The sequence below is a fragment of the Macadamia integrifolia genome, unplaced genomic scaffold, assembly GCF_013358625.1.
Source record: "Macadamia integrifolia cultivar HAES 741 unplaced genomic scaffold, SCU_Mint_v3 scaffold693, whole genome shotgun sequence".
In the NCBI taxonomy this organism is placed as follows: Eukaryota; Viridiplantae; Streptophyta; class Magnoliopsida; order Proteales; family Proteaceae; genus Macadamia; species Macadamia integrifolia.
In genome coordinates this window covers 65,494-90,676 of record NW_024870516.1, presented here as the reverse complement: position 1 = coordinate 90,676, position 25,183 = coordinate 65,494, and the positions used below count along the sequence as shown (strand labels likewise).

The following is a 25,183-nucleotide window of genomic DNA, read 5'->3' as shown; positions in this document are numbered from 1 at the left end:
ATTACTATTTTCACAAAAAAAAAATCATTTTTATTGCGACAGGGTTGGGTTGGGTTGGGCCAGGCTTCTTAAAACCCCAGCCCAACCCTGAGTCCCCTTAACTGGTCCCAAATCCACCCTGACCTTGACTCAAGGCCGCAAAACTTCAACCCAGACCCAACCCTTTAGGATTTACTCTAACCATTACCGACCCTGATTGGCCCTGACCTTGGTTTGCCATCAAGGGCTGAGTATACCCTAACCTTGACCTGCAAAATATGAAATAACTAAAAAATAAAAAGTATTCATAACAAAGAGGAGATAAAAAACACAAAGTCACAAATTACATGTTATGAGGAGAACATCCTAAAGCAAACATTCAAACAATATAAATAACTCTAACTATTATGATAAACAAAGAGGAGATCATCCTAATAAAGCAAATAATCCAAAAAATTTAAATTATTTGTCATGATAAACAAAGAGATCATTATAATAAGAGGCAAACAATCCGAAAATCTCAAAACTCTTATCATGTTAAACAAAGAAGAGAACATCCTAAGAAAACAAAAAATCCAAAGTCAACATCAGTAGCAAAAACCAAGCCCGATAGGGCCAAAACTAAGACCTAAACTCAAGGTAAAAAAATCAAGGCCGGGTTCAGGGTGGGTTGGGTGGGCCAAAGACATCAACTCTTACCTGCCCTGACCCTGACCCTGAATTAGGGTAAGAAATTTTAGGGCTAGGCCGGCCCTCAAGACCAAAATTTTCGAGTTGGTACTTGTTTGGGATCAAGGTGGGCCAAGGGCGGATTCGGGCCATCATGGCCAAACTTGCACTCCTACCTCATGTGATGATATAACTAATTCCAAAATATATTAAATTTCACCTTATAATCAACTTTTTTTATTTGAATTTTTTTTGGCGGGGGGTGTAGATTTTTATTTGAAAATGAGAATAAGTTTTACTTTGAAAAGTATAAGTATTTTTTTGTCCTTGTTTATATTTCCTCTCTCTCTCTCTCTCTCTCTCTCTCTCTCTCTCTCTCTCTCTCTCTCTCTCTCTCTCTCTCTGAATTACATCATTAAACCTTATCTTATAATATTATATCATTTTCTAAAGGGCAAAAAAAGTTTCATTTCAAATCCTTGTTTGCGTTCTTCTTGGTTACAACCAAACTCATCACCCCTTACTAAATATGATAAGAGTTTTTAGGCAGATTACAATCATGATTTTTTTTTTTTCAAAAAATGATTGCACTTAATTTCACTTCTCTACTTGCAAGCAAAAGAAGCCTTTGTAAGTAGTAAGCTCAGCTAAATTGCATCATAAAAAAGAAGGGCCAAGAGATTGCTTTCTGGTCTAGTTACACTTACAACATTTTGAAAGCCAATGAGAAAGCACGTATGGGCATCAATATGAATGTGATTTTTATTTCATTAGGTGTGGAGCAGTAATTTGGTACCCTATGTTTGGGTGCAAAGGGCCATGCAACCAAACAACTTTCTTTCTCTTAAAAATAATAATAGAAAGGTAAAGATTCTTTATCTAAGAACATGACCCCTTCACCAGACATAGGAACCAATGGAAATACATGAGGAAGCATCAACAACCAAGAATTTCTACCATTCATAAGTGGGGGTGATCATTTCTCAACACCCCCACGGCCCCACCCATTATCTGGGCGCAGCCGGCACACTCCCGGACACTCCTTTCTTCCTAATAAAAATACGGAGGTCAATCAAGCTGAAGCCCAGCCCAAGTCTCAAGACCCGAGTCCATGACTCCATTGGTCCATCCATCTTAGCCCTTGATGGGTTACCCCTAGTAAAAACCCTTTTAGGCTTTAGAGCATTCAGGTAAAGCTGGAAGGCAAAGCTTGCAGAGTGATCGAAATGGCAGGAAGGCTGAGCAACGTTGCATCTCGGATCATGGGCGGCAATGGCGTCGTCGCTCGATCGGTCGCCACTTCTCTTCGTCTCCGTTCTGGCATGGGTCTCCCCGTCGGCAAACACATCGTCCCTGATAAACCGGTAATTAAAAGAAAATATTTTATTCAACCCTAAGATTATCGCTTTCCTGTTATGCAATTGATTAGCAACATGAAATCAAACATGGCAGATTCTGAAAATTTGCCCCTTTACTTTTCAGGTTCCTGTTAACGATGAACTGGTTTGGGACAACGGGACCCCATTTCCGGAACCTGCGATAGATCGGATTGCCGAGACAGTTGGTAAGGTAATCATCGATTGTAATACTAGGGTTTGAGTGTTCTATCCTTTTTGAATTCAAAAATTATGAGCGAATTCTAGGGTTCTTATGTTGTGGATGTACTGTCGATTGTTGCTTTAATTTGCAGTATGAAGCATTGGCTTGGCTTTGTGGAGGTTTGAGTTTCTTTGCATCTCTTGGAACGTTGGCCGTACTGAACGACAAGGCCTCGAAGATACCTTTTGTGAGTCTATCATTGGTTACACTTTGAACTTGCTAGTGTGTATGCTTTTGTCAAAATCAAAATTTTATTTCAGCTGAAACTGTCTTGGAGTTAGAAATGTGGGAACATTGTGTCAATTGCTTGCATTGTTGAATTCTATTTGAATGAATATTTTTGTGTTTCCCATCGCATGTGGACATGTAGCTATGGATGAGATTATGCTTTGTGCCAGATGGCTATTAGGAAAAAAATTTTTTTTGGGTGAAAGATGGCTTTTAGAAATTGGAATAGGGATAGGGAGCCTGTTTGTTTGACTTACGTTATTAGGGTGAGATATTGGTGTTCCTCATTGTCTGAAGATGATTCTGCATTTAGATTTTGAAATGCGCCATGATAGTTTTCAGCCACTTCTGAATTGGGATTAACAGGGTTATTTGCTCCTTCAAACCTGAATAAATCTGAGTCACTGGGACATGGCATGGATGGTACATTTATTTGTTGGACTTGGTATAATCTTGTGAGGTTGAAAAAAAAAAAGCCAAATTCAGTAGTTTGAGGAAAAAAAAAGTGATGGGAGGAAAAATTCCTTTGTTTGTTACAACTGCACTTGGGAAATGGCTTCAGTTCTCCACCCCCTCTCCTGTGTGTGTATTTTCCTGCACCAGGGGAGAGGGGTAGCAGTCTTCTTCTGGTGATTTGTAGTGGCTGGATTACTTATAGAGTGGTAATTTTTCATCAGGCCATTTCCATCCCCTCCATTGTGATGAGATTTGAATGGATCATTGAATTGGACTGTTGAATTGATTTTAGAGGGTTAACTGCTACTTTTTTATTTTTTTTGGGGAAGTATATCACTTACAGAATTCAACTGGTTAGTGATGATTAATTTTTTTTATTTTTTAAATAGTCAGGACCCCATAACTTGTGGAAACAACTAGAAGGTCATATTTTTGTTTAAATTATTATGCATCAAGTCAATTCCCTTCTTTCATACATGTAGACTTACCTGTATGGGTGTTTTACTTCTTGAAATGACATATGGTGTTTATATTAATTTGTCTCTACTAGGAACCGGATTGCTAGACACTGTTGTTCACTAAAATAACGTTAGTCATTATTTTCTCATACTAGTAGGGGCACTAATTTTGGAATGATCTGTGGTAAGGAGTTTATTAAACCGGAGTAAGTTTAAATCTCCTCAAGATCTTCAATATTTATTTGAGCCATTATAAGATATATGGTACAAGAAGATGCAGTGGAGTGATGAAGATTTATCCTCTGTTGCTCTTTTAATTTGGTGGAAAAGTTTTCTTTTTTTTGGTAACTCAGTGTTTCTGCTGCAAGTGGAGGCTTTCTTACATTGAGAGTTGCTTTAGATAAGATACCTAGGATTGATCAATTGATTAGAAAAAAAGCATTTAAGTAGATGGACGTTATGCTGGATGCAGTAAGGAAGTGTCAAATGTCTGCTTTCATTGATATAGTGCTGATAAGAGGGAGCTTGGAAATAAGGGAACTTTAAAGTTTAAAATTCAAGGGAAACTGGATTATATAAGGATAGTTAGCTAGATGCACAAATTTGTACTGGTAGTCGGTTAGTTTGTGGTGTGAGATTGAGGTCACAGCTTTAGGGATATTGGAGGTGTTGAATACATGAGTATGAAGACCTGATGAAAGGGGATAAAAGTATGGAGAGACAGAGTACTGTTTAAGTGATGTTTGTAGGGTGGTCACTGGCCAGTGAGCTGAATATTTGGTTTCTTTAGGTTTTTGTAGGTTTCTTGGCATTCGGTCGAGGGTATAATTCAAAAATTCAGGTTTTGGTCTCATTTCAGCCTGAACAAAATTTTTCCATAGCAGTGTATTTTTTGTTGTGACTTTCAGTTTGGCCATTTCCTGGGCTTGGGGTGGGGACCCACATTTTCAGACGAAATGATGAAAATGACTGAAATGTCCACTGAAACAGTGCATTTTTGTCAACATGACTAAAACAGTGTTGAATCCCCAATTTGTGTGGTATTCGTCTCGGCCATATTGAAATCACTGAAAATTTCAAAATTCTGGCAAGATTTTGAACTATGGTTCAGGGTAAGTAATGGTTCATGATGAAAAAACAAGGAAAATAAGAAACAATCTTGAATCAATGAAATAGAGAGTGTAATCAGGGTCTGGGGAGGGTCATAATGTTCCCAGCCTTACCCCCGCTTTGCAGAGAGGCTGTTTCCCGCCTCAAACCCATGACCACTAGGTCACAATGGAGCAACCTTACTGTTGCACCGAGGTCCGCCCTCTCAAATAATTTTCAAGGTGAATCAGAGATAAACTAATGTAAAATCTTAAGATTGATGAGATGAAATAGAGGAGAGCGAAAAGGCTGGCAATATGTAGGAGAGAGAATAGAATTAAAGAGAAGTGATGCTGTATGGGAGATAAATAGGATCGGATAAGATGAATCAGTAAGATAGGTGAGAGCGGTAAGATACGATTGGAGAGAGAACTTGAACAATAATGGGAGAGAATTATAAACCATGGGGAAGGAGAGATGAGATAGAAGAGGGAAAAGAAAGATCTGTTATCAGATTGAGAGAGAAAAAAGAGGAGCTAGCTCGCAAGTTTCCAAACAAACAATTCAATTCATTAAATTACAAATCGTAAGAGGGGGTGGTTACTTATTTATAAGCTGTTAACATTCCTAAATTGTTACTCTCATAAGTACTCCTTAACACCAACTTACTCTAAAAAAACACCTAGAATTAATAAAACTTTTACTAGCCTAATATAACTAACATTATAACTCATCGATAGCTAAGGTAATTTTCTAAATTTGGACTCTAGACACATGGGATCCACAAATAAAATAATAGTTTTTTGCATCTCCTTAAAACCACCTTTAGGATCTATATTTCACCAATTACAATAATAAACCCCAAAACCAAGGCCCAACCTGTGCGAATACTAAAACTTGACTCAAATTCAAACTGGGCCTGCATTGTTCCGTCCTTGTTCGAAAAGACTTGTCCTCGAGTCCCAATGTCATAGCACCACCATCAATTGATTGATATCCATTATCGTCGGTATTGATGGTAGGATGATCTAGCATATCTCATGACAAAAATCAGCAATGATCGGCTTCTTCACATCCAAGATTTGTGGAGGAAGAAGGAAATGAACGGTCTCAATCTCTTAGAATTGTGTTTCCTCAATTGGAATCCTCTTTTGATTGATCTCTTCTTCTACCATTGTTTCTTCCATTTCTGATTCCTTTTCTGAAGCTTCCATCATGCCCAATCCATTATCACATAAAAGTTGTATTATGGGCAAACTCTCGAAAACTTGGATGTGAGGAAGCCAGTCGTTCATTTCTAATTTCCTTTCTTTTCTGCACCATCATTTTTTAGGAGGTTGGTAGACTGACTTTCTGTTGCTTCCAATTTTTTTTTAAAATGCATTATTTACTTATTTATTTATTTATTACTATTATTATTATTTTTTTTGGGGGGGGGGGAAGAAAAGGAACAGAAAAATGGACAAAGATTCTGATTTGGGTGGAGATTTAGGTTGACATCTATGTCTTTATTCTTTAATATATGTTTTTTGAATTACATATTTCCTTTTCCTAATCTCCTAATTACAGCAGACAGGAACAGAACAATGAACAAAAAACTTTGGATATTTGCACGCCGGCTTTTCATCCTCCCCTCCCACTTTTTCCTTTTGTATTAGCCTTTTTAGCTCTATTCTTAATCAATCTAATGTAGAGATGGATTTGACAAGTCAAACCAGCCCCAAACTGCAGGAACTTTTAATCAGAAGAACAACCAGAACCAGCCCAATAAAATATCAGAAAATCATCTATCTCAACAGTTTCAGAAATTCTGTAACTGAATAATCAGCCAAGGAATTAAGGACTTAAATCACCAATCAATAAGACTAAACAATGAAGCTTATGACCAGCAACCAATCAGCAACATCCAGAACAAAGCGATTCAAAATTCTGGGCAGAAACCAGAATCGGCCAGAATAGAGAGAATTTTTATAACAATAAAATTCCAGGTCTGATTGACCCCAAATTAGGATCGAACCACCCTCTCAATAGGCCTAACACTCGACCAGAATAAGGGAGCCATCAGGTGGCTGGTTGGTCTGATCAGTGAAGGATCGGGTAGGAGAAATCTGGGAAATTCGAAACCAGAAATTTAAAGAAGATCAGATCTGTTACCTAATTTTTTTGAACAGTAACAAACCTTTGAAAAGAAGACTTTGAAAGAGAAAAGGAACACTTGAAGATGAACCTCTTGGACTTCTCGCCGCAAAGAGTCGTCGGATCGAACACCAACCCAATACCTTGATCAAACACAAGGAAGTTCTCTCGCAGAGAAAACAGCAGCAGCAGCCATGTAGTTTGTAAAAATCGTGGCTCATTAAAGGAGCCATAGCTTTATTTATAACAGTGATAGGGGTTACATAAAATAGAAACTAACTTTAGTTTCCAAAAACTGGAATAGGAAACTAAAAATTAGAAACTCAACTAGTTACTAAATCTGAAAATAGAAACTTACAAAATAGAAAGTCTTGTGACTGAAAATTAGAAACTAATTTAAGACTGAAAATTAGAAACTAAATAACCCCATCTAAAAAGGAAACTAAAGAAAAAGGAAACAAATCATTGAATCCCGTATGCAACCTTAGAACCCCTAGTTTAGACCCATAAAAGTAGCCCAATATACTCCAAACCACATGGACTGAAGGCCCAACACATATACAACCCAACCCTAAGCTTGTTCCTAATAAAACAAGCCTAGTTTGGTGAAGAATCTGCATCACAATCTATCCCTTTAGTTTTGTTTGTCAGAATTGACTGTACAGTTTCTTTTATTGGGAGGGGTATTTCGGTGGACTGCAACCCACCCAATCAAAGGACAGTACTGAGCTTAACTGTTGGATTGAGGGTAGACTCATCCTGTCCATGTATGTTGATTCAGAGCCTTATAGGTCTTCGAGGCTTCATGTAAAATGTGGGCATCGTATGGTGCTGGGAATTAACGACAAAGGAGGATAACGATAACAAAAGAAAAAACAAAAAGAAACCACATACAGAGCACAGCGATATTACATGGCTCACCAAGAGGGGTTTTGTCCACGGCTGAGTGATAAACTAGAGCTTCCGCTATTCTGATGAAGAAATGCACCTCCTTGTGAGATCATTCCTTATATATAGCTTTTTAAGACGATTACAGTAGAGAAACCCTACTTACCGAAAATACAAATCTGCCCCCAGTAAAAATGTCTCCCAAAAAAATTGAAATTCTCGGAGATCCCTTCTGATACATATTCTGTCATGAAGGCTTCAATTCGTATGTCAACAATTAATTCAGATTCTGGTGCAACTGTGGAGAGGGAAGGTGATGTTGGGCATGTTCCATTTTCCATTAATCCCCAGTTCTGAGAGAATAAAAGTGAACAATGATACTAACTGTGGAGAGGGAAGGTGATGCAATTCAGAAGAACAAGAAGGCCAACAGAAAACCAGGGCATCGTTGGGTCAGACTGGACCAAGAATGGACCAATAAGCTTAATGTTGGGTGTCCGATCTGTTATATGGGCCACGGGCAAATATTTTTGGGTTTTCTATTGTAAAGGGCCAATTCTATAAGCCCAAGTATGAAGGATTTGAGTCCTATACGGGATTGGGTGTTTGTTTAAAGAGCTACACAACTCTCCTACGATTTTGAGATTTAAACATGTCTTTCACTTGTTAGTTCCAACAGACTTAGAGCTCTTTTTCTGTGAGATGTAGTGAAGCCCTTGGTGGGATGCCAGTTGGACTGGTGAGATGTTAGTCAAGTTCTTGGTGTGAAGCCTAGTTCATATCTTTCCCTTTTCTTTTTTTTTTTTGTCCCATCAATCTAGTTTTCATGTCAGATTTCTAGGATATAGCTGATTCTGTTCATCAATCCTCGAGCTTGTTTCAGCACTACAGTTTACATTCTATTGCTGTTTCTTCAAGTTTCTAATTTCTAAAAGTACTTTCTGTTTCAGCACTATAGCTTACATTCTGTTGCTGTTTCTTCAAGTTTCTAATTTCTAAAATTACTTTCTGTTTCAGCACTATAGCTTACATTCTATTGCTATTTCTGTTAGTGTCTAGTTTCTGAAATTACTCGCTATTGCTGTCCACTTAAGTTTTCAAATCTGAACTTTCTATTTCTTGGTTCCTACTTTCTATTTTCTGTTGGTTCCTAAATTTGGTCTCCCTATAGGAGACGTGCAATTTTTGAGACTACCTCATTCATATCTTCAAATCTGACCATTAGATATCTCTTTTCAACCCATTTTTAGTCAAATCGTGAAGAATATTCCATTAGTAATGCCAAAAGGGGTGGAGGGGATCCATATTTGTTGTTCAGGTCGATCAGAAGGCTAGCTAGAAGTGACTGCGATCAACTTAATGTTTTACAGATTTGTTCTCCTTGTCAAGTAGAGCATTTGACCAGAGTTTCATGCATATTTGAGTTGTTTTAAATAAAGTCATCTGATTTTCTCTCAATTCTGGTTTTGTCCCTCTGCCTGTGATCGTGTCGCAACCTGATCTCCCACTAGACTTCATTAGTTCCATATTATCATTGCATTAGAAGGGGGGAGGGGTTTGGGAGAAGGCAAACAACCACGTGCCTTTTGACCATTCGTGTGATATTGTAGAGACATGGTGGATTCAATGTCATTATGTGTGGGGTTCTTAGATATGTATATTGAACTCAACTTTGGGGACTGCATGTTTCTAATAATCCAAATATCAATGGCTTTCCTTCTAGGTGCACAATCGGTCTATGCATTGCTCCTGCCAAATATTCCTTTGGTACATTGCCATCTACCAAACTTCTCTATACACACACAAGCACCCCTACCAGCGAGCACCTTGTTTATCCCAGCACTTTTCCTTTCAGCTCTGTTATCTTTTTCAATGATCCTGCGTACCTCTTTATGTTCTGATTTTTAATTTGCATTGTCTCTTATGAATTTCAGTTATTATGGCTGTTGTTTTTGAGGTTCCCCTTGCACCTGAGGCTATAGGAGTATTCTATATCATTAAATTTCTTTGTCCCAGTTTGGTGCAGTTTAGCTAGTGGCTAAAGGCATGTCCGAGGTGCAATGCATTTTTCATGAAAGTTGCATGTTGACAGTTCTCACATTGAGACTGGTAGGAAAAATTAAATCCAGACTTGAAACCAGCTTTTCATAGTTGTTGCTCTTTCATTTGAACATGAATGCAGGGAAAGGGGTGGGTGTATGCATTGTTTTGTATGATTTAGGATAGATGATCCAAAGTGATGTGATGGGTGGTCAAAAGAAGGGTAGGGAAAGATGGGTGGTTGTACCCAAGGTAAGAAGCAAGATCAGTTTGAACTTGTATTTCTGCTTTCATTTTGTGTTGTCTGTCTGAAACCACTAAGCTTTTCTATGTTTGAATTTTTCTGACAAAACTTCCTACTATAACAAATGGACTGTGTAGTTAGTAGCATTATGAATCTCGAACCTCACTTGGTGGATACCTTAGGGTTGGAAACTTTGTTTTGTAATTTTGATGACTGAATTCTTTGAGAGTTTGCTGCTGTTTGATGTTTTTCTTATTTTTGGAACAGACCCCAAAAGTCTATCCATATGACAACCTGCGGGTGGAGCTTGGTGGGGATCCATAGGTATATTTTTGAGTTGGTTTTCTCCTGTATGGAATGTTACATCTTCTGATATGTTCCCTCTTGCTTATGTTTGTTTGCCTTCACAAAAATTAATCATGAATTGATGTTAGTCTCTGTTGCATTGTGTATCAGGGAAGGAACAGGTGTACATAACTCCTGATCTGTGGATTTGAATTGTTTCTTAAGGAAAATTTTCCCAATAAAAGGGCAGGGAGCAGAACTTGGGTTTCTTGCAATGTGTATCAAAGTAGTTGAAGGATGTAGTCTGTCTGCACCTAGCATGATTTCATGCCTATGGTTTTATTATCTTTATGCATCTCTTCAGACGAGTAAGGACCATTTTCTGTTTGGTCTTTTGTTTTGCCTTGTTTCAATGATGGGATAGATGCTTGTAAACTTGACGTTTAGCTTCCACATGTTACCAGTGGTTTTTGATACAACTGGGTGAAATGCGATTCGGTTTTAGCATGACTAGTTTCACATGTGGGACGCAGGAGCCCAAATTTGGAAGCAGTGAATGATGGGTCATATACTAGGATGATTATAGGGCATAAGCGGTTGTTATAATGTTTTGAAACTGGACTTTTTATTCTTTCCAATAACTTGATTCTAAGATAATCCCATTTGTGATTACCAAGGAAATACTTCCTTGATGACCCCCAACTAGTGGGATGTCTGTTCCGCGTGAAAAGATGATGTAGTGATTCTGACTCTTGGTTGGTTATGGTCTGGTTAGATCGGATCGGATCTGATCAGATCAGATCGTCAAGCTAATTAACCTAAGTTTGGTTATTCTTCCAAGCTTAGAATGCTTGACGCACACTTGCAGTGTCAAGGCCCCGGATTGTTTAGTCCGTCTTACATATCCAAGCCAAAAGCAGAATGATTGATGAGACTGACGAGGAAGCTTCTGCATCTTTTGATCTCAACGCCTCTTTACTAAAATAGGGTAAAAAACATAGGTGTATCTAATGTGTGCTATTACGTAAGCACATTGTTACTCAGCTATGCATAGGAAAGTCAGAATGATTCTATAAACTGGTTTAATGTTCTCAATTATATTAATTAATTAATTTTTTTTCTCATAAAAATAAATGATCATACTTCCCATGAGGTGAGAGACGGAAAAGGCCCTTGCTGCAATTTGGGGTGGCTGTGGCTTCTAATTCTTAATATTCTTTGGGCCCACAAGTCACGGGCAAGTTGTACGACTATATTTGCTATGTGAGTGTGGATTGAGACAGCCATGATGGTGCTCTAATTCATTTGCTTTTGTGGGATCATGAGTTCATGTCATGGTTTGAAGTATTGGTATTGAATCGGTCTTATCGTATCAGTATCAACTGAGATCGATTCTTGATCTTTGATCGATTTCAATCCTTAGACTATTGGCCTTTTCTTATGTGACAATAGTCTTAGAGAGGGGCTAGGGAGAGGAAAGTAGATGAGACATTTTTGTAGAAGGTGAAGGCAAAGAGACTGCTACAACAAGCTAAAGACTACCAGCTGAGGTAGCTGGTGCCTTCCATGACTCGTTTGTTTAGTTGTAGAATTTGAGGCTTAATGATATAAATAATAATTAATAATTAAATATAAAATGGATCTGTGAACTCACGCGTGAACAGGATTATGAGTGTTTTTTATCAGTTGCCGTATCTTCTCTGCAATAGCAATCCTTTTATTTTATATAATAAAGATACTATAGCAAATCTCATGTGGTTCAATTGTAGCTTTTTTTAGTCTAATCACAAATGATACATAGCTCACGAAAAGTTGGCTTTAGAAAAAATATATATATATATATATATATTGGAATGGGAAGTTCACGGGGTTGGAACTTGGAAATGGGAACAACTTAATTGTCCAAATTCCCCCACCTAATAAACCTACTTGTTTCCTGAAGCTCATCTATCTTTCCAATGGTCGCTGACTAAATACAAAAGGGTGGCCACGGACTTCAGGTCTTCTTTCTTCTATGGAAGAAGGGTCCTTTAACATTGGGCATGGTCGCATGGACCCATGTGAATCAAATCTTTCTTTCTTGGATGCTTGATCATTGTTGTTATGTAAGATGCCATCCTTAAATGGTTGGCAGACGGCTAAGAATCCATATATTATGTAGAACACAAAGAGCCAAGAATAGCTATAGTTGAAGTTGTTGGTCACTGTCATCTGATCCCATTACTTCTATGAAATTGTTACTTAGGTTATAGTTATACTTCGTTTTCTTTAATAATTTAGAGAGAAGTTTTCCATCATTGCGGCTCGATCTTTGAATGATTCCATATGCATAAATCTAAATCTATTAAAACTCCAATGGAAAAAGCGTGTATTCTGAGCTTTGATCAGAGCTATGAGGAGAAGAATCAAATGTCCAAAGTATCCTATAAAGTAGCGATAGACCGTCTGATGTATGCAATTATGTGCACTCGTCCAGATATATGCTTCACAATTGCATGATTAGTCAATACCCAATTAACCCTAGACCAAATCATTTGCAAGTAGTGAAGAGGATCTTTCAATACTGAAGGGCAACAGATGATTATTTATCAGCCCATCTTATAGTCAAAACAAGACTTCTCGATGATATACTCTCAGACGAGGACGTGATGAACTACACAACATAAGATAAGTCATGACAGCTACTTTGTGACGGAGACCCCATCTCCCATCCCCTATGTCTTATTCAGCCATTCACCGTGGCCTTGGGGAAGCCTGGTCCATAAATTTATGTTCACCCAAAAAAAAATTGTTACTTTGGTCAAAAGGATGAGAAAAAAAAAAAAAAAAATGACAGATCATAGATTTGGCTTTTTCCATCTTCCTCACATGCCTAGTATAGATAGATAGATTGACAATCAGGGATTAATGATCTACTGGAACATTGGATTTTGGAGTTTGGGTTTGCATTAATTCTATTTTAAGCATGCCTTCTGAAGGCATGTGAAGAAGGATATGCTTATCTATTTACATGCAATGTAATCAATATGGAATGTTGGATCTAAACACCCCTATCACATTGGTCCTATGTAAATTAATTAATCACAAGGGTATATTTAGATCTCCAAACCCATGTGCTCCCATATCCTGACCATCCACCACGAATATTCTTTTCAATTCTGTAACCAGATCATTCGAGATCACCATTTGAAATGCTAATCCACAGGTAAACTGAACTTAAAAGAGTTCCTTTATCCCATTTTAGAGCAATAAAACCAAGATATGAAAACATAGGCTTGAAAACTGGACCGAACATCTAGTCAAACCGGATCGAACCAGCATCTAGCTGTTACTTTCCAATCAAAAACCCTATCTGGGAAAAATTGGTCAAAGTTAAACCTACTGAACCATACCGCTGGAGGTGAATCTAGGTTGAACCGGAACCATACCCCTGTGATGTTTAGTTGCCTGGTCTTGTTTTAAGAACTGAAGTTTCATTGTTTGTCTTAATCAATAAATTGCTAATTATCAATCAAGACAGTAAACTGAAAGCTTCAAAGCTTGTTATCTCTAACAAGGTCCTACATGTCCTTCCACTTGCACCGACAAGTGGAATTGGGTGATTTAAACCAATATATTACCACAAATTGTAATTTTTTATTCCCATTCTCCATCTATAAAACCCAGACCGACTCTCAGCATTCTCACACTCCCCAAATTCACAAACTCCTTAGTATTGTGTCCCATATACACCTACTTGGGGATTTTTGCCTACCGTGCACTTGAGATGGCTTCCAAGGCTGCATCAATTGCTCTTCTCCTTATTCTCAATATCCTTTTCTTCACTTTGGTCTCTTCCCAATGCGCATGCTCACCATCACCCAAGCCACACAAGCCAAGCCGTAAGCCTACACCATCACATAAGCCTGGTACTGGTTCTGGTTCTGGTTCTGGTTCTGGTTCAGGCTCTGGTTCTGGTTCAGGATCAGGATCTGGTTCTGGGTCTGGGTCTGGTTCAGGCTCTGGTTCTGGTTCTGGGTCTGGTTCTGGTAAGGGAAGTTGCCCTAAGGATGCCCTAAAGTTTGGTGTTTGTGCCAATGTGCTGCAGAACTTGCTCAACATAACTTTGGGATCCCCACCCAAGACTCCATGCTGTAGTCTCATTCAGGGTTTGGTTGATCTTGAGGCAGCTGTTTGCCTTTGCACAGCCCTTAAGGCCAATATCTTGGGCATTAACCTGAACCTCCCTATCTCTTTGAGCTTGCTAGTGAATTACTGTGGAAAGAAGGTCCCATCTAGCTTCCAGTGCTCTTAGGGGTGTACCACCTTTATTGCTATGTTCTCTTTCCATTTTTAAGCCTTCTATTCCTCCCTTGCTATGTTTGGTTTTTTGGAGTAGTAGTTATGATATGGTTTGAGGGAATTGTTGCTTGTGCTCACTTTCCTCTTCAGCTTATGTAGTCCTTTTTCTTCAAGTGACAATAAAGTAAGTTGGGTTGTAACAACTTTTTCCAATTGAAGTGAATTTATGTACTTTGTGGAAGGTAGCAGTGACTATCACTTGGTTCTTTTATTAATGAATGCAGCCTCTTTATTAATTGATTTGCCTTGCTTCTTATTGATTTTTGTTGTATTCCTAGGTAATTTCTTTGCTCTTTGTGTTAGATATTGAGGAAATAAAGATATCGATGAAAAGCAATTTCATCTTTGTGGTTCATCTTATTACTGGAATTATCACATAATCACACTGCCTAAGTCTTCATGTTATTAGGATTATTGGACTTATGATGCATGTACCCAGGCCCGAGGTTTCCACCACTGCGGAGGTTCAAGGAGGGTCATAATATATATAGCCTTATCCCCACTTCTAACTCAAATTCATAACCACTAGGTCGCAATGAAGTAACCTAACATTTGAACCAAGGTCTTCCATAATTAGAGAAACATTTGGTATCATTACTATAACAATCTTTACCCATCTAAAAGTCAATTGTAGATAGACAAAAACAAAACAATCAAAATCAATTGAAGAATTTCATGTAATGAGGAAAATTTAGTGCTCCACAAGTCGATCGATGTGATTTGTTGTGTACTGCCAAAGCATTTAGCAAATAGATTTGACGTAAGGAGCAACAAAACTGACAGAAAGAGCCCTTCGACTGTACAAGAAATGGTGAATGGTTTTGACAATATTAGACGAATTGGCTACTTTTATCTTGTTGTCATCAACTAAGTTTTTTCTAAGAAAGAGCAATACCGACTATTTACATGGTGTCTCATTTTGGTGATAGTGTTATCCATGGATCGATATTAGCACCTCAGTGGCGCTTGTGAGATGATGAATGTTGCATTATACTGATTCAGTCACTTTACCTTGCATTCAAATCCCTTTGGTATAAAAAGGTAAAAAAAAAAATGTATAAAAATACTGGAGGAGTGAGACCACCTTCTCATTTTTTTTCTCCCACCAAATGTGGTAAATTACGGAACAAAAAACTAGCTTGCCAATGGAATCATAGGTAGAATTCCCATTAAATTAGCCAACCATCCATTCCCATTCCCTATAGAAAGATCTTATAGGCCTTGGAGAAGGCTAACACTTGGGAAGAATCCCCTGCTTGTAAAAGCATGGCTATTCCTAGCCATGCTTACGAGATAGGCTGGAAGGATAGATTGGATGACCCTCCATTCAATGAAACTGTAACTAGGGATGTGACCTTTACCCAAGATCTTATGGATACAGTGTTTGGAATACATCATCTCATACATGCATGGGTGAAAACTCTAGTATAGGTCACTAAATCAACTACTTGGTAACCTTCCGAAGGGATAAAAGAGAAAAATTACAAATTTACATGTGGATTTAATCAAACAAGAGAAAATCTAGGACAGGATGTTCACATGACTAATCAGAATTGAGGAAACGCCAAAAAGTCTTGAGGTGGCTGTAAATTCTAAGGAACAACTATAAACCATGCAGATATACATGAAAGGAAAAATATATGTGGGGAGTGTAGGCTCCGTATCATGAGAGTGTGAAATGATGGACTCCCCTCTTATGAAATGAAAAATGACATCTCTATGGATGTTTTGTTTTCTTCGACCTATGCGCTCATCCTTGGAAAGAGCAAGAGGTAGAAGAACACAAAAAACAAGCCAAAGACAGCAAAGAACCATTGAAATCCGTGAAGTTAAACTTACGTTTGAAACCAAATGAGTTCACGGATTCAATCGGTCACGGATTGGTCATAGAAATCGGCACTGAGATGCCGACCTGAAAAATTCCAACCTCTTCAATTTAGACTATATCCCAATCAAACAGTAATTGAGCAATTCCGTATATAGAATTCCATGTATTTTCGAGCCTTTAGAGCTTTTCAGTCATGGTTCTGAAACTAGGGAAGACAACAGTCACGGGTATCTTATCAAGTTTATCTATAAATCTTCTTCTGTTCTAACCCATAAGGAAAACAAGATAGTTTCACAGGTTGCATCATCATGGGTTTGAAATTTAAAGCCACTTTCTTCATTTTCATGATTTTATCCCTAATGGCACTGCCACCGTTAAATGCTTGCGATTCCTGCAAGAACCCACCTCACCACCACCGCAACCCACCCTGTTACCGCTGCTCACACCCACCGGTAAACTGCCACCCACCACCCCATGGAACTGGTGTGCCAAAAGTATCTCCACCTTACCATAATTCACCAACGCCACCAGTAATCGTCCCACCAATCATTCTTCCTCCTCCAGTTAGAAATCCTCCGGTTACTATCCCACCACCTTCAGGTGGTGGTTGGGGTGGCGGTGGCAGTGGAGGCGGTGGTGGAGGTGGTGGCGGAGGTGGTGGTGGAGGTGTTCCAGGTATCAACCCACCTCCATCAACTTACCCTACTTGTCCAATTGATGCATTAAAATTAGGGTTGTGCGTGGATGTGCTTGGAGGGTTGGTACATATTGGATTGGGCAACCCAGTGGAGAACGTGTGCTGTCCAGTGCTTCAAGGATTGCTAGAGCTAGAAGCAGCTATCTGTCTCTGCACTATTATAAGGCTCAAGGTTCTCAACCTCAACATCTTCCTCCCGCTTGCTCTTCAAGTTCTCATAACATGTGGGAAGAATCCTCCACCTGGGTTTGTATGTCCTCCATTAGCATAACTTTGTTACCCATAATTTGTAGTCCAGTAATCATGTTTTCATTAGACGTTTGTTTGTTCGCATTTAGTGTTTTAGGGTTTTGGTCATTGCTGTAACTTTGTTAGGATTGTGTTTCTCTTGAAAAAAAAAAAATATAAAATATATTGTTAGGGTTTTGCTCATTGGTGTAACTTTGTTAGGGTTTTGTTTCACTTGAAAAAATATTGTTAGGGTTTCGGCATCAATTTTTCGACCTTTTCAGTGTTGATTCTGAAATTGGTCGATGGTATAAATTGCGGGACATGGGTCGGTTGTGCATTTTGTTTTCTTGCTCGCATGTCAAGTTACAAAGGAAAGAAAATCGAAACAATTGGCTCACATGTCAAGTTACAAAGGAAAGGAAATCAAAACAATTGGCCAAACAACAAAATAAATTATTCCCTTGCTCACATGTCAAGTTACAAAGGAAAGGAAATCGAAACAATTGGCCAAGCAACAAAATAAATAATTGAAACGAAAAAAGAGAAAATTCCAAGAATACCAAAAAGGTGCATGCACCTTTGAGTTGAAAACTAATCTTTTAAATTGTTATCTTGAGGCTGGTCAAGGTTATATATTGCGGGGACATCAGTCGGTCGTTTGTTAATTACGACATTCTGTTGATTAGATTCTCTTTGTTCCCTTGCTCACGTGTAAAGTTTCAAGGGAAAGCCTGGGAGTTCGACCAATTGGCCGAGTAATAAATAAAGTATGAAAAGAAAAATAAATAATTTGCTCACGTGTAAAGTTTCAAGGGAAAGCCTGGGAGTTCGACCAATTGGCCGAGTAATAAATAAAGTATGAAAAGAAAAATAAATAAATAAATAAAAGGTGCATGCAAGCCCCCATGAGTTATACACTAATCTTCTACATTGTTATCCTGAAGTTGGTAGAGGCTTTATATTGCAGGGGCATCAGTCATTAGACCATTAATTATGGTAGTCTGTTAATTAACTTGAATAATCAGTTATTCTCTTTGTTCCCTTGCTCACATATCAAGTTTCAAGGGAAGCAATTAAAGTTGGAACTATCAATGAAATAGAATGTCACCAAAAAAAAAAAAAAAAATCAATGAAATAGAATATTAAAAAAAAAAAAATCCAAGGATACAGAGAAAGTGCATGCCTTGAGTTGTACTCTAATCTTCTCTACATTGTTACCCTAATTTCTTTTATAGGTAATATCAATTTATTCCAAAGAAATAAAAACAATTACAACTAACAAAGGCAGCCTAAGAGGGTCTCATTAAAAAAAAAAAAGAAAAAAAGAAAAAAAAAAAAGAGATCCAGGTAGGCCCTCAATCCAAAGAAAAGAACAAGAGGATGCCACCAACAGGCCGCTCCCTAAGCCCGGAAAACATACACAAAATGAAACAAAAACATGTGTACGTAACCATGGACAGAATCACCTCACTACCCAAAGTGGATGGAACCCCAACTTCTCAACAAGGAACATTCTTTGGAGAATTTTTACCTTTGATAATGACATCTATACAAAGGTCTTCCCTATCTTCATTGTTATCCTGAAGTTGGTGAAGATCTATGTTCAGCTAACGTTTTACTGTATAATATGGAATATACAGGATTAATGTGCACCTATGAGTTATACACTAATCTCTTTTACACTGTTATCTGAGTTGTAGATTGTCTTTCACAAGCTACATGATGTCATATAAATGATGTCGTTGAAAAGGAGAATGATTGTAGAGAAGTGCGCCTCGGTGCAATGGTAAGATTGTTCCATGGCGACCTATTGATCATGGGATTGAATAAAAAATTATGTATATTTTGATCTTCCTTAGAATCCACAGTGACAGACAGGAGCATCATGCATTGGGTTCTCCTTTATTCACCTTTATTCATATAGAAGTGAAACTCTTTTCTAACTTTAGACACAAGGAAATAAATGGGATAAAATGAATATTTTTTGCATCTCTCATAGTCAGCTATCTTGAATTTGAGACACTGAATCTTAATCCACAAAAAAGTTATCAACACCACCATTGTGGAGTAAAAAGCCTACCATTGTTACCTGGAAAATAAAGATAGTCTAGCAATCTAATAATTTTTGCTATATATAGATCTACAACCCCTTGGCCACATCCTCCCCCTCCACCCTCCTTAAAAAAAATTATTTTATAAACTTATATGTAAAGGTCACACTGCTTTTTAGGCTCATCTTCTCTATTTTTTATTTGATCCAATGGGTTTTTTTTTTTTTTTTTCAAATTAAAATTTTATAAATCCTTACCTTAAATATTGTTCTAATCTTGATTTTCAGTCAATAATTAAACCTGAGGCTCCTAACTGTCATACTTTAGTTCCAATTAAAAGGGCATATAACTTTACATTGGCAACAAACATATGGCAAAAAGAAATAATTCGTGATAGGTATAACATTCAAATTTTTCATTATGACATATCAATAATAATACACATCTTTACAATCAACTCAAATGACTTAAGTACATTGTACAATTCACATCTCAAATCATTAATTCTTTAATTTCAACTTGTTCCCCTGCTTAAAGCACTTGCATTAAACTTTGTGGTCATGCTTATTTTTTTCTCCCCTTTCCAAACACTTCCAACCTAGTCGTGGCGAATGTCAATTCTATAAACAGGGGAAATTGCACCAAAGCATATATAGTAATTGGGACACTAGCTAGAAATACAATAGGAAAGGAAATCCACAAAACATTGTAGTGAACTAAAACTAGGACAGCTACAACAAATTCTACCATCATCCCCGCTATAGAAAGAAAGAGGAAAAAAAGACCCAAGATCAACATTTGTGGCAATGTCTTCAAGAAGTCTTCTTCTGCATAGCGTGAAGTAATGATGGCTAAAAACATCAATATTGAAGCAACAGAAGAACTTAGTGCTAGTATATTTGCTGCAACAAAAACTATGGAGAACTTGTCATGTATATAATTAGGCTTGCCTATATCACTCTCCTTGGCACCTGGTACAGTAAACACTGCTGCAAACATAATTGTGGTGATAAGGGTTGCAACAACCATGCATTGTGTTGCTGTTTCCTTCATCCAAGTTGCCCCTTCTTTAACTAGCTCTTGATGCTCCTCTGTGAATAAAATTCTTGCCGTCTTCTTTTCCTTGTTTTCAAATTCTTCATAGGTTGGAGGCATGATCCTTTCCACTTCCTATGATAAGGAAAAAATATGAAAAGTTAAACTCATTTGCATTTGAATCCTTACAGTTGCCTAGGGTTTCACTTACAAAAAGTCTAGGTAGAGGAGGGGAAAAGGGTGTTTCCTCAACATTCTGTTCTCGAAAGTATCACATAAGGTGTAACTGTAAGAGGATTATCAGACCACGGTTGAGTGGGTCTACGGATAAGGGTAGTTAGGACCCGTCAGCATAAGATGTACAAGATTTAAGTCTAGGCATATCCAGACTGAACCCAAACGGAAAACAAAGAAAATGATTTGGACTTCAACTTCGGCATTGCCATCAGTAGAGAATAAATCAAATTAAGTGCGAAGAATAAGATGAAGGAAGCAACAATCACCTTGTACCACAGAAGCTCATGTTGCACTTGGAGTGCTGCACCTGGGACTTGATTGAGACAACGCACAGGTGCCTTCATAGCTGCTAAATGTGACATGAGATTCATGGAATTATCAGCTAACCTTGTGATATCATTCTTCATTGGTCCTAGATCATGGATGCGTCCAAAGATCTTTCCTTGACGGTTTCTGATTGCGTAATGAAATACAGTTTGGCCTATATTTCCCTTCTCTTCTTCTTCATAATTAAACCAGGGACAAGTTTGTGCAAGAAGTTGAGGACAATTGTCGATGATCTCATCGATGAATTCAACTATTCCAAGCTCAGTTGCGCGGAACATTGCTTCAACAGCTTCATCCTCCATGACCTCAAGATCATCAAGTTCTGATATTAGCTTCCATATTTGTTTTAGCAGCTTTACAGCCCTGTGATGCTTCAATCTCAAATCATAGATGGTCTCATAACTTGGAACTGCAATTTATAGGAAAGAATTGTCATGCTTATGATAGCAGGCTTGGAAAGGAAGTACCTGGTATTAGGTGCATCCTCTTCTTAATTGTTAGTATTAGGTTCTTTTGCTTAAGGTCAGCAATATAATTATATTAAAATAAAATAATAAGAGTACATAGAGAGCTCCAACAGGAGCCCTATAAAAAAACTATAGAACTAAGATCTTCCTCCCCACCTTCGGCATTGTCATTAGCAGAGAGGATGACCCCTAAATTATAAATTAGACAATCAACCAAATACTTAAGAAAACCTATATAACATGGCTTTCCTTGTGCATCTCAATCCCCAACTATAGAACTAAGGTATTATGTTAATTGCTCACCTAGCTTAAGTGCTCTCTCCAATAGTTGATGGAACCATAGGGATTGTCCTTTACAAAATCGAAGAGTAATGCGATCTTCGCCTGTGCAGCCAAAACATAAATTTGCTGCATTAGAAATGTTATATAGGGTTTTCTACCCCACCAACCCCCCCCCCAAAAAAAGTTTTATAGTGTTTAACATCAAAATAAAAAATATATATATATATATATATATAAAGAAAGTTTAAAGTGTGAAATTTAATTTTTTTGTAATTTCACAAAAATTGTAATATATTTTTCAGAAAAAGAAACTAGAAAGACAGCGTGACCCTTATGCCCAGACACAAAGAGGTGTGGGAGAGAGAGAACTCACCTTGAGCATTGTCACTCGATGCATAGGAAGAATTTTCTATATCTCTTCCGGTCGGACAGTGATTAATGTGTTCACCATCGATGTCTAAAACTGATCCCAATTGGAAATTAAAATTATCAATTTTTTTTTTTTTTTTTTTTTTTTAGAATTTAGAAATTGATTTTTGAATTGAACAAGTTGTGAATCATTATCAATTAATTTGGAATACTTACGTGAGTATATGGTACTCTCGAGATAATATCCAACGAGCCCAAACCCACCTGGCTTTGCTTTAGGGAATGAACTTGGGAATGCAGAAGGCTTCATTGATAGTGCGTCCAAGGCAGTATTCATGTTTGCATCTTCGATCAATACTAAATTGGAATATTTTTGAAGCAGATCAAGAGCCAGATCTACAAGGAAAAAAAAAAAAGACCTGATTTTACTTCTAATTTTGAAATCCCCACAACCCTAACCTGATACTGGCCACAGTAATGAAGTAACTTTGTTGTCAATGAGTCAACATGATGTAAAGAAGACTTGTGAAGAATTTTTGGGTTGATTGGACTAGCAAAAGTCCTCCTCTTTTTTTCTTTTTTTTCTTTTTTTTGCTAACGACAGTTATCCATGCCGAATAGTCCCACGGGCCCCTACTGATCTCTCAATCGCATAGACCTAGTCATACCGAGGTTGAATGAGAACCATCAACTTTCACTAAAAGTAACAAAGAACACTAAACACCCCTGTGTGAGTGGCCCCAAGGAGGTAAGAGGAGTTGAACTCATAACCACATGATTCTTGAGACGAAGGTTGGCAGAAGTCCTCCCAATTAGATTAAAAAATCAACATTTTTGACGCAACTTTTGAGGGCCAAAACTTTTGACTCCAGTTGAGTTACAAGAGCCATAATACCAATATTTAAATGGCAGCCAATGCTCTACATTCTTTTGACAGTCCTAATCACAAGTCATGGGACCCCCTATTGAGTGAAAATTCACATGTTTAAGTGGTGTACTAGGACTCAAAGTTTTATGAACTATTTAGGTATACTAGTTTCCTATTGTATTTTCCCTTAGAATCAGACGGATTCCTAGCTGGAGTACTGCTCGTTTGTTTATGGCAAATGTGGCAAATGCCAGCTAGGATTCCGAATGATCCCCAGTGGATTTAATTACCGAGTTGACTCATTTGACTCATTGAGTTTTAGAAGAGTACTTTCCATAGAAAAAAAAAAAAGAAAAAAAAAAAATTGTGAAGGGATGATATTCACTCACCAAAGAAATCACCGAAAATTAAAGAAATAAGAAGAGCTGCTCTAGTTTGATCCCGTTCTTTGGTATCTTCTGCCTTCTGATCAGCTTTGTCCTGTTGAGTGATTGCCTTCTGATCAACTTGATCCTGGAATGCCTTCTGATCAGCTTGATCCTGTTTTAGAGTGATCGGGTAAAGGTAAGCCACAACTTTCTTATTTCCTGCCCTAGCAGCAATAGTAATTGGGATGTTATAGTCATAGAATTCACTCTTGAGCATCACTTGATCTTCATACTTTGCTACCAAGGCCTTCACAATTGATATGTTTCCATCTGAGGCAGCAATATGAAGGGCTGATCTTTGATATTTTCCCTGTCTTGCCACTTCCTTTTCATCATCCATCATATTTACCATCTCCTCCACAATTTTAACCTGTCCTTGTTGAGCTGCCACATGAATAGGAATCTCTCCTTCTGATGTGAGCCTCACTGTAAGAACTCCCTTATTTTTTGAGACTAATTGACGGAAAGTCTTTAAATCACCTTCTACAATAGCTCTGTACAAGGGTAGCCACCATGTGTAATTTGTGCTCATTCCTGCCAATTAATAACCCTAATTCATCAAAAAAAGAAAAAAAGGTGTAGTCTATAATTCAAGAAAATAGTTATGTGATAAGAGACACATATAGTATAGTATACCTCTTTGATTAAGCAGTACTGACCCATCAACCTCCTTATACATGATCTCCAATTGACTCCAAACATCCCTAGCTTTGCCTTTTCCTTCAATATATGGAAGTACCCAAGGACCACAATTTTTTTTGAATATTTGTTGAACTTTTGCATGTTCAGCTGCCCAAACTTGTTCATGTTCAGGTATTGTTTCACCAACTACATAACCCCAGAGTCTTTTTTGCCTCAAGTGCTTTTCTATCATCTCTTTCCAAATCATATAGTTATCTTTGCCTAGCTTAGGAATTTTTTCTTGTGATGGCAGTTCACTTTCCATTGTTCCTTCTGCGGAAGTAAAACTTATTTTTCTGTTAAATCAATACAATATGAAGAGGACAAATCATTCAATCAAAAAAAAAAAAAAAAAAGAGGAAAAAATAATGAAGAAGAATAAAGTAGAACAAATATCCACAACTTTATCCCTGTTTGGCAGGAGAGACTGTTTGAAAGTATTAATTAACCAATATAGACATAGAAAAAGTTATTGTAACTAGAACAACAAATCATCACACTGAACTAAAAATATTAACATGTTATGATTGAAATATATATTATATAAAATTAGTTAGCACCAAGCCTGGTAGGACTGCTTCTGTTCGACATTTGTGCTAGGCTAGCTTGGGCTTTACATGCTCCAGACTCGCCCATTAATGGCCTCACATGAAACATAGCTGCGAATCAGCTTTCAACCAGGTCTTGTTCGTGAGTGGTGGATGAAAAAGAGAGAGTTTTGGTTACCTGCACTCATCTTAGTGGATGTGAAGAGCAGCACCGATCGAGTGTGTTGAACAATGAAGTGTTTGCTGGGAAGGTATAAATAGATGAAAAAGAAGACCTCACTTTTAAATTTTGAGATCATTTTTATCTTAAATTTATATAATGATTCAATAAAACCAGTGTGTTCATAGAATGCTAAAGTTACAATTCAAAATATCTTTAGTAAAGATTGCACTAAGCACTCAGCATTATTAGTCCGGTCTATTATTGAGGACATTCTACATCTATCTTCTTAATTTTGTGATTGTAAGTTTTTTTTTTCTGTATTTCAAGGGCTACTAATGTTGTGGCGGACACCCTCATCACGAGGAGGTACCAAGTGTTGTTCGTATAGCAACATATCATACTGTACGACTGTATGTTTTTTAAAGATAAGTTCTATATTCTCAAAAAGAGTGTCTAATTAACATCTCTATATGGCTTTTTTTTTTTTTTTTAAAGACCATTTGTATTAAAAGAAGAAGAAAAAATAATAAACTTACAAGATCATCTAAGCATCCCTAGG

General features: G+C 37.6%; 4 protein-coding genes across 5 annotated transcripts; 3 read left to right on the top strand and 1 right to left on the bottom strand.

Moving 5' to 3' along the window:
• Positions 1-1,795: 1,795 nt before the first annotated feature.
• LOC122069738 (NADH dehydrogenase [ubiquinone] 1 beta subcomplex subunit 8, mitochondrial) lies at positions 1,796-10,578 on the top strand. Its single transcript, XM_042633807.1, has 5 exons — positions 1,796-2,012; positions 2,131-2,217; positions 2,339-2,434; positions 10,054-10,110; positions 10,243-10,578. Exons 1-4 carry the CDS (start codon positions 1,875-1,877, stop codon positions 10,108-10,110), a joined length of 378 nt encoding a protein of 125 aa, XP_042489741.1. The 5' UTR covers positions 1,796-1,874; the 3' UTR covers positions 10,243-10,578.
• Positions 10,579-13,763: 3,185 nt separating this feature from the next.
• Positions 13,764-14,593, top strand: LOC122069752 (14 kDa proline-rich protein DC2.15-like). The gene has a single exon (XM_042633835.1). The coding sequence runs from the start codon at positions 13,838-13,840 to the stop codon at positions 14,363-14,365; it is 528 nt and encodes a 175-aa protein (XP_042489769.1). The 5' UTR covers positions 13,764-13,837; the 3' UTR covers positions 14,366-14,593.
• Positions 14,594-16,478: 1,885 nt separating this feature from the next.
• LOC122069737 (36.4 kDa proline-rich protein-like) lies at positions 16,479-17,432 on the top strand. Its single transcript, XM_042633806.1, has one exon. The coding sequence runs from the start codon at positions 16,549-16,551 to the stop codon at positions 17,206-17,208; it is 660 nt and encodes a 219-aa protein (XP_042489740.1). The 5' UTR covers positions 16,479-16,548; the 3' UTR covers positions 17,209-17,432.
• A 2,178-nt stretch (positions 17,433-19,610) lies between these two features.
• On the bottom strand, positions 19,611-24,788 carry LOC122069742. 2 transcript variants are annotated; one of them, XM_042633811.1, is made up of 8 exons: positions 24,640-24,788; positions 23,869-24,186; positions 23,194-23,766; positions 22,153-22,332; positions 21,941-22,030; positions 21,589-21,669; positions 20,758-21,227; positions 19,611-20,389 (listed from the first exon to the last, which is right to left on the bottom strand). In XM_042633811.1, the coding sequence occupies exons 1-8, from the start codon at positions 24,758-24,760 to the stop codon at positions 19,784-19,786; spliced, it is 2,439 nt and encodes an 812-aa protein (XP_042489745.1). In that variant the 5' UTR covers positions 24,761-24,788; the 3' UTR covers positions 19,611-19,783. The 2 variants fall into 2 exon arrangements, with proteins under 2 accessions (XP_042489745.1, XP_042489746.1); XM_042633812.1 differs by having other exon boundaries at positions 23,869-24,209; positions 24,640-24,739.
• Positions 24,789-25,183: the final 395 nt, after the last annotated feature.

Excerpts from the sequence above, each read along its gene's own strand:
- LOC122069738 (XM_042633807.1), top strand. The coding sequence starts at position 1,875 with ATGGCAGGAAGGCTGAGCAACGTTGCATCTCGGATCATGGGCGGCAAT. Across the intron at positions 2,218-2,338 it reads TTGCCGAGACAGTTGGTAAG|TATGAAGCATTGGCTTGGCT; the intron begins GTAATCATCGAT and ends TTTAATTTGCAG. Across the intron at positions 2,435-10,053 it reads AGGCCTCGAAGATACCTTTT|ACCCCAAAAGTCTATCCATA; the intron begins GTGAGTCTATCA and ends TTTTTGGAACAG.
- LOC122069752 (XM_042633835.1), top strand. The coding sequence starts at position 13,838 with ATGGCTTCCAAGGCTGCATCAATTGCTCTTCTCCTTATTCTCAATATC.
- LOC122069737 (XM_042633806.1), top strand. The coding sequence starts at position 16,549 with ATGGGTTTGAAATTTAAAGCCACTTTCTTCATTTTCATGATTTTATCC.
- LOC122069742 (XM_042633811.1), bottom strand. The coding sequence starts at position 24,760 with ATGATCTCAAAATTTAAAAGTGAGGTCTTCTTTTTCATCTATTTATAC. Across the intron at positions 21,670-21,940 it reads ATCGAGTGACAATGCTCAAG|GCGAAGATCGCATTACTCTT; the intron begins GTGAGTTCTCTC and ends TTGGCTGCACAG. Across the intron at positions 21,228-21,588 it reads GGAGAGAGCACTTAAGCTAG|TTCCAAGTTATGAGACCATC; the intron begins GTGAGCAATTAA and ends TATAAATTGCAG.